Source organism: Anabas testudineus, chromosome 2 (genome assembly GCF_900324465.2).
Source record: "Anabas testudineus chromosome 2, fAnaTes1.2, whole genome shotgun sequence".
NCBI lineage: Eukaryota > Metazoa > Chordata > Actinopteri > Anabantiformes > Anabantidae > Anabas > Anabas testudineus.
This window is the reverse complement of record NC_046611.1, coordinates 16552439-16561454: the sequence shown is the minus strand read 5'-3', so window position 1 is coordinate 16561454 and position 9016 is coordinate 16552439. Positions and strand designations below refer to the sequence as shown.

The window sequence follows — 9016 nt, the reverse complement described above, 5'->3', positions numbered from 1 at the left end:
AACGAATGAATGATGTATGGTCTCTCACAGCTGATACCAGAAACTACCACGGGCGTTATCATTTCCTTTTTCATTGTCTTTATTTCACATATTTACAGACAGAAACATTTATTTATTTACATTCACATTAGATTTGATCTGCTTGGCAAAATCGTCGAATTGTATCAGGTTTAGTGATGATTCTGATCTGTGTACAGTTTAATCTTTGTGGTGCCTTTCAGGTGTTCACACTCCAGCTGATATAGAAGGTGCATGTTTCCCGTTATTCCATACGGAGGCAAAACAGGAGGTACTATCAGTCGACTGTCCTCAGATAGAAAAAAGAAAAAACATCACTTGCAACATCCATCTCAAAAGTACACATTTTTCTCATTTCTCATTTCTTTCAGTACATTCATATCACCAACCACTGGTGTCCATTTTTGATTCAATTTGGCTTCTGGAGTGTACGTTTCTTTCAGTAATTTTTAACAATCAATTTTTTAAAAAAGTTTATACATTCATAGCAAAAATAAGAAAAAAAAGTGTGTGCACAGTATTTACAGAAGTGCTACAGTGACTGCTGCATTCATGCCATACTGGTAAAAATGTACATATCATGCTTCTCTCGACTGGAGCTGGACGTACAAGTGAATATAAGTGGCTTCATTCTTAACTTCACAAACAGTTTGATCAAAAATATGTTATATGTTGTTGTATTTTGTCACCGCATTAGCTGGTAAAACCCCCAAGATGTGGCTGCTGAAGTTGTTCAGTAAGAAGACTCTCAGTTAGGTATTTTTACTAAATGACTATGTCCTAAATCAAGAATGAATCTTGAAGCTCAGCCAGATTTATTCACTGATACATTCAGCTCTCCTTCATTCAAACAGAACTAGTAATTTTGGTTTATATGTCCTTGAGCCTCAGTGAGTTTGCTGCACTACAACAGAAGAACAAAAATTCCCCTGTTTCTGCTGTTTGGATTATGATGTGAATGATTGTTTTCCAAGTCAGCAGGTCGCATCTGTATTTAATCCAAAACTACACGAATGCCCAAGAATACCAAACGTGACAGAGCATTTAATGCACCATTTGGGTAATGGTTACGACGGACGAGCCAACCCGCCAGAAGGCTGGCAGCACGGTGAGAAACTGTGGAACTGCTGCCAACAAAAACACGAGCAGCGGTCTTTCTCCATTTTATTAGAAAACTTATGAAGGAAGAGGTGATGAAGTTACAGTTGTAATCTTCCATCATGCTCCACATGTGGCAACCACTCTCCTAACTGTGTCTGAAAGGCCTGTAATGGTAGCAGGAGTTCATGATTAGTAAAATGTCTCTCAAGTCCATGCTCATCCTTAATTTTGAAATATCGCTAGAAGGAAATTGAGAGCAGAGGCAAGTTTGCGAAGACGTGCACAGCCAACATTTACAGGCCAATTAGAAAAAAACATGAAAACAGAAACAGAAATATAGCTCAATATTTACACCTTTACACGATCACACACCCAGACAATCACCTAATGTTTGTGTGTAGACTGAAATAATCAAAAAAAACGTGAGAGGCAGTTTACACTATGGATACAGTGTGAAATATCCACTGCTACAACTTTTAAATCCTATAGGTGGCGCTAGTTGTCATGAGTATATCTGCTAATATAGCGAATGACCCGTGTTAACCTGGTTAATGTTGAGTGTGAGTTAAAACAGTGTTGACAGTAAGTTACTGTAAAAATGAGAATGGACACCGTCCACATTCATGAATGGTTCAATAATGTTTATACACGCCATCGTCCTTTTCAGATTCAGCTCCAATCACTTATGTAAACTCTACAACACTTATTCTGGTCCCAAACCTAGTATCAGCTTGTGCCTGGTGACTGTCCTAACGTTTCATTATCACGGACTCCTCTGAGTGATCGGAGTGAAGAACGATCCAGTTCAGTCCATGACAACAAGTACAGTCATCACGTAGAGCTTTGCAGATTCTCCAAAGAGTCACCACTGTGACTCAAATGTATTTAATACATGAAAGACACAAGCTGGGGCTACATTTAAATGTCTATCTTTAAAAAACATGCAACCACATCAGGCATTTCAGCTAGTTCCTACAAATAACTCCCTCCACATTAAAATATCAACACGGGTATTTCTCCTCCTGCTGAGCATGTGTAGGACAGATGCCAGCAGCAGACAACAAGTGAAGAAGAAACAGTATACTGTTCCACTGTTTTTGTTTCTATGTATAGCTAACAAACAAGAGTTAAGGTGAAAGTCTGGCCTGTGTGTTCTGCACCCTGTTGGCTTCATCACAGGCCAAGTAGAGTACTGGGTGTGAAAAAGGCAAATTAGACCCTAGTCTGAAGGAGAGAAATGCCGCACTACTGCCACCATCTATTTGGTCCCTGATATAACCACGTTCCTACACAGACAAGTTCTCAAACATACTGAAAAGGCTGCAATTATACACAAGGCTTTCGAAAGGCTGCACAAATGAAAGAAGTAAGACCTACAAGCCACTGAATTTATACTAAAAGGTGTGTTTGTGAGTATGTTTTGAGGCTTGGAGTCAGTTTATAGGTGTTACTTCTTTCATTCAAGTTCCCATACATCGACACATCAGTCTTTTGTCTTCTCCACCCACAAAACCAGTGTTGTCAAAATATTTAAGACCCTTTTTTCCACTAGGTGACTGTTTTGTCTTCATGTCTTCATCATTAGGAAAAGTCCAGAATCCACATTATGAATCGTGATGGTGTGCAGACCAAACTGTGACCCTGAGTCCTGCAGCTGATCGTCTAGCTGATAAGAAAAGCACCAAAGAAGCTGCTCTTCTCGTCCATGTCCACAGCAGAGGCGTTCGTCACAGTGACAAACAGGCGGTCCCCAGAGCTGAGCGGGAACAGACCCCCCTGGTGGGCGGAGTGCAGAGAGAACTGGGATCCACGGGACCAGCAGGAGGTCCGACTCGTCTTCATCAGCAGGATTGGAACCGGGTAGGAGCTCACCTGGTGGGAGAAGGAGAGGTGAGTGAAAGGGGACGCAGGTTTGACTGGAGATGGACAGTGGGGTGTTCAGGTGCATCGGAAAAGTGGGATGTTGGAAAACTGTTTATTACTTTTAACTTCACTGTTTAGTGTCTAGCTTTACTTGACAAAGCAGAAAACAGTTGGTACTGGAGGTTTACCATGAAGTGATGAAACACATACTCACAGTCTAGATTCGTGTTAGTCACAACATTTGATTAGTCAGACTCAAGGTCCCCCACCATCCTGACAAACTGTTAGTCACCAGTCTGTGGTTGTCAGCGCACAAAAAATACTAAATAAATTTGTAGACGCATCCTCGTGTCTAATGGCCAGCACACACAGCACAACCACAGCATCGCCCTCTCGCATTCCTGTTCGTCTCAATACCGACTGACTGACGCAGTAGATCCAGCAGTGATTAAAAATAGAGTCATGTCAAAACACACTCAGCAGAAAGGAGACTTTAAATTGAAATCATTCATCATACCTTTTTATAGACGTACTGCAGCAGAGGTCTCCCCCTGTCCTCCGCCTCCTCGCCATCCTCGCCCTCCTCCTCCTCCAGGGAGTGAGTGTGTCTGAAGTAGGTCTGGGCGTAGACGTAGTAGAGGCCGGGCTGCTCCACCACCAGCTCCCCGTCCACCAGCTGGACATCCTGGAGGAAGGCGAGGCCCTTCTTCCCCTCCCACCACGAGATCTTCTGGCCCTGAATTCGACGTCCAGCAGAGACTGAAGCTGTGCAAAACAAACGCACACACTCAAGAGTAAAAAACCTAGAAACTGTTTACGTTTGTCTGATAAGATTCAAAACTAACATAATTAATTATTAATGAATTAAATAAGAATGACTTCATTTAAATAGGTAGATTTAGTCTGTATTTGTTGATGACTTCCTTAAACGCTGAATTATTTTTAAAAGTCCACAATAAGCAAAAAAAAGTTGTTTTTAGCAGAACTGGAGATTCCTGCTGAACACAAATCAATAAAATTATAGATTATTTTAAACCAAACCACAGTAAAAAATGAGCTCCTTGGATTCAGATGGTAATGTTTGCAGCTGAGGTCACTCACCTCCTCCCTCTCGCTCCAGTTTTGGCACGAAGCTGCCCGTGACGTGAGCTGCCACTTTAGGGCGAGGCGAAGCTCTGTCCTCCATCACAAGTGAGGGCAGCACCCGCGAAACTTCATCTAACGTGGAGAGAGACAGAACACGTTTTATCAATCAAAAGTAACATTTGAGGAAAGAAGAGTTCAACTCTGAACAACAAATGTAGAAACATTAGTTCATGTACAGAACACAGCTTTGTTATAGGCTCTATGAGTCTTTATGTTTTGGTTTTACCTCTTACTGCTGATGTAATCTGCCTCTGGTAACGCTGAGAGAGAGACTGCATAAAAAAAAAAAACACTTATTAGAAAATAGACCGATTCATTTCTGATGCTCACTTTAGTCCCATCAATCCACTCTCTCACAAACCTTCAAACATGCAACTATAAGAACATGTGTAACGTTTGCTCTCAGCTCATACCACAGTCCAGCCAAGCAGCCATTATCTCTCTCTCTCTCTTTTTTTAACTTTGGTTCTGAAATCCTGCTGTCATCAGGATCAGCGCGTTCGCTCCGGTGTATAAAAAGAAGCCTTCATGTTCTGGTTGGGTAACAGATCCTGTCATGGTAATCAATCTCTCTCCCCCCTCCGTGTAGTTCACCTTCCTTTATTCGCTTAATTGGCTCCAGAAGACACAACATCTGCCAAACTCACGATAATGATTTTCTCTGCAAGGTTTAGTTTGTCTCCAGAAATGTAAATGAAACTGGAAAAGCATGCATTTCCATCTCATTCTGTATTTTCCTTACTAGTTCTCTACATAGTGGTTAAAACATATTCATTTAGCAAAAAGTATTAAAGCAAACTGTGTTTCAAAGTAGCTGCAGTCTTTCTTCAGCTCTGCATGTTAGTGTTAGGAATATAAATCCACATTTGCTTCACAGGAAAAGCTTATTAAAGTTAGAAGTTTCCAATTAACGGCACCTCAGATTAGAGCTCACATCAGTGTTTTGCAGACTTAAAGCAGCAGGCACATCCACTGTTTGGACGAGTCTGCGTCAAACAGGCTGACATGGACCATTAAGAAGATGAGAAACACGAGGGATGAACGTTAGAGCAGTGGAAATCTGTACTTTGAGGAAAAAGATCAATCCAGCATTTAAAACATGTCTGGATTTTTTTCCTTACTACACAATTTAATCTTTTTAACTTCATAGTTTTATTAATTTACAATGTGAGAAACAACACTGAATGAACATGTGGATCCTGACTAGTATCCCCAGTTGCCAGCAGAGGTTGCGGAGGGTAATGATTTTCCCCTCTTAAAATGTTTTTACAGCTTCAGCAATAACTGAGAGGAGAGGACATTTATAGAACCTTTATTAACTGCTTTTACCAGCTCTCGATCAGTGTGAACAAGACTTTGTGAGGAACAGCCTGATGTTATAACTTTGACTGTAAGTTACATGCTGAGTAATTTCATGTCAGTGCTTCCTGTAGTCGTCAGGGTATTTCCATGTGAACAGATCAATGAACCGACATTACTACGCCTAGAGGTTGATTGTTATCGTTAAAGAACAAACTACTGCCTCCAGCCGTTAAGATCACAGCTGAACTTCCTGATTACTGCTTTACAAAGGCAATAATGTACAGAGAACTACACCATTGAATAAACATGATGCATGTGGACACCATACAGACGTTGGCAGTCTTCGTGAGATCTCTACATGATCATTCACTGATGCTCAAAATGTCCCAGCATTATGTTTATCTTATGAACTAAATAAAATCAGGCAGCCGAGTCAAAAAGTACCCAACTTAGAGTTATTTCAGAGAGCAGCGGAGGCGGAGCAGGAGGAGAATCAGGAGCGGGGAGCAAAAACAAACACGGCATAGAAATAGTAAGTAAAAGACAAACGATAGTGTGTGTGTGTGTGTGTGTGTGTGTGTGTGTGTGTGTGTGTGTGACAGAGGAAAGGAAAGAGACAGAGCGAGCAGGGCAGGTGAGTGCATTCCTGTGCTGATTAAACCAGACTGGATCACATCACATTTCCAGCTATGAAGGAGCTCATTGTGCATCTGCAGACAGTGATTTGGATGATTTCAGCATTTTTCTTCTCCCACTAATCTGCAGAACCGGAGGCCTCTAATAATGATCCTAATAATGGTGACTTTGTGATCTGCTGGCTTCATGACATAACAAAGTGACTTATGAGGATGAACAATATCCTCAGAAGTCAATCTGGAGCCTCTGACTGATTTAATTCAAAATTAGAAACTTTGTCCAACATTAAAGGGACGTCAGTGTCTGCAAATTGCACAAAAAGTTAACAAACAAAGACCACTGGTCTTCAGTCTCCCAGTGACAAACATATGATTTGATTATAGTTTGTTCCAGTGTTTATTAAAGACTGTGTTTCTAATCTTTCTGGACATTAGAGCTGTGTGGAAGAAGACTTAGATCAGACAGGTGTGGACTATAGAGACTCCTTTTCCCATGTGCTCTGCTCTACCTGTCTGTTTCCTGTGATTGTGATTTAGTAAAACATTTTTCTTTTCTTCGGCTAAGCTCAGGAAGAGTTCATTTTAAGTTGATTTTTTCGGTATTATTGACCACACTGTTCCCACCACACATCTCTCGTACTGCAGGACAGAGTGTGTGACAGCATGCTACACCACTTATTTGGGATCAGGCCTTGGTCACTGTGTGGAGAATGTGTCAGAGGCCTTTATGAATCCCAGGGGGAATTTGCTTTGAAGTCATAGTACTCTACATTTTTTATTCATTACAATAATTAAATTAAACTGGTAGTCAAGCGACTCCCACCTCATTAAATAGGGTTAAAGCTGCAACTGCTGCTCATTCTCTTAATTTATCAGTTCATCGTGTTGCCTATACAATGGAACAAGTATTGTAAATGTCCATATCTTTAACCTGCTCCTTTTATCTGACCAACCACCCCACAGACGTTGATTATCTTTTAAGACTCTTAAAAAGCATCAGATTCTCACACTGGAAGACAACATTGTTGGAAAAACACTGAAAGTATTAACATATCTGCCCTTTAGCTTTCTCTGTATACTCTACTCAAGTAATCAGTTCATTCTAACAACTGGTTAAAAATCTCCTTTAGAGAATAGAGAGAAATCTTTGACTTCTTTAACATCTCCAGCATCATCCAACACACATTTTTCACATTTACTCCTGTTTCCTTGAGAAAACCAGTGACTCAAATGTAATCAGGGAAAAGTCCCACTTGTAAAAAAACGGTGATTATTTAAGAAACACTGAAATAATAACAATAAAACTGCATCATTTGCTTTTCTGGCCTCTGCAGCTGATGTGTGGGGGGATTGGTAATGTCTCCAAACTCCAGTGGGTGGGGAGTTTTTGATCCAGTGCAGGCTGGGAGGAAGCCAAAAATCTCAGCATCTGGCCAAATAATCACTAAGTCATTAATAGGAATAGTGATACGTGCAGGTCATTTCATGTCGTAAGCCAGTGAGGTCATACTTGATACTGCTTGAGAAGTGAGAATTACAGTCTGTACAGTTCATATAAGAGATTTTAAAGGTGAAGTTTGGCGTTTAGGTCTGCTGTCACATTTCCGTGGTTTAACTTTACCTTCTCGATGAGCAGGTGAAGCTGCTGAGTGACCTGCCAGCATGGATCCCCGCGCACGGCCGTGATACTCTGCAGGTCAGAGCCCGTCAGACAAGAAATGCTGCTCCTTGCAAACGTCTCTTTCATCTGCAGAGAAAAGGAACATGAAGCAATTAAGTTCCTGTCAAACAATGTTGACTGAGGTACAGTAAAGAATTTGCTTCCTTTTGTTTGTCAGTACGAATGTAGATCATCCATTGTTATAAGTCACTCCCTTAAAGTTGACCCCAAAACCTTCTCCAGCATCATTTGAGCCATGTGTCAGCTCGTTTCTGTGCTTTTTATCTCTTTAGGCTTCATTTCTTCATATATGACTCAGTTTGGGTTAATGATTGATTCCAGTAAACGCAGACTGAGAGTTGAACTGGACTGAATCCAGATAACCAGAGGACTCTGGCTTTACCAAAACAAGCACGCACGCACACACGCACGCACACGCAGCTCTGTAAAAACTCTTCCTGATATTCACAGCTAATCATAAAAATAGCTGCAGTTCACGTCTGCTGCTGCCAGAGCTCCTGACTTCCTTGTCTTCTGTTTTTGTGTTTGCAAATGCTGATACTGCAAATATCAGCACTGAAACCGACTTGATTTGATGTGAAGGCAGCATATGTGGCCTGCAGGGCACCGTGCACACACTGACTGTTCTTAACGATAAATATGTATACAAAAAGACATAACTCTTCTTTTCTTAGTGAAAGTCTCTGGTTCTTAAAGTCAAGTCTAACTTTACCGCGGCTGCACCCAAACCCGGACAGCTTAGCGCACTCAGCGCGCTGCGCACAGCGTGGAGACGCGTAAAAGCCTTCGTGCGTCTCCGGGTCGTCAAGCTGCTACTTTCTCTTACCGAGTTGAGAGCCGCAGTGAAGTGCAGCACGGTGATGGTGACGACCACAGTCTGCAGCAGAACCGCCAGCAGCAGCAGGACACCGAGCTTCGGACCGGAGCCCGTCATTACGACATACCGCCGTCCGGTACCCGACCAGCGCCGTCCCGTCCCGTTCCCAGACTTCCAGAACAAGAACAATGGCAGAGAGCTGACTCCTTAACTTCTACCCTCCCCATCCCCTGTGCACAGGAGGAGGAGGAGGGGGAGGCGGGGCCGGCCCTCAGAACAAGAGCTTTTTCCTTCTTTGAATTTCTCCTGCAGAGATTATTGTTTCATTTCTGCTCTGACTAAACAGAGATATGCTTCTATGGTTTATTGTGAACTCTCATATCTTTGCTGTAGATCTGTGTTGTGGGCTTTACTGTGAGGAAACCACCTTTTATATCACATCATGAACACGGA

At 41.9% G+C, this 9016-nt stretch overlaps 1 protein-coding gene across 1 annotated transcript; it reads right to left on the bottom strand.

Moving 5' to 3' along the window:
• Positions 1-1784: 1784 nt before the first annotated feature.
• LOC113164030 (tumor necrosis factor ligand superfamily member 10-like) lies at positions 1785-8773 on the bottom strand. The gene is made up of 6 exons (XM_026363121.1): positions 8573-8773; positions 7687-7812; positions 4355-4400; positions 4084-4200; positions 3500-3747; positions 1785-2991 (listed from the first exon to the last, which is right to left on the bottom strand). Exons 1-6 carry the CDS (start codon positions 8678-8680, stop codon positions 2782-2784), a joined length of 855 nt encoding a protein of 284 aa, XP_026218906.1. The 5' UTR covers positions 8681-8773; the 3' UTR covers positions 1785-2781.
• Between the last annotated feature and the right edge of the window lie 243 nt (positions 8774-9016).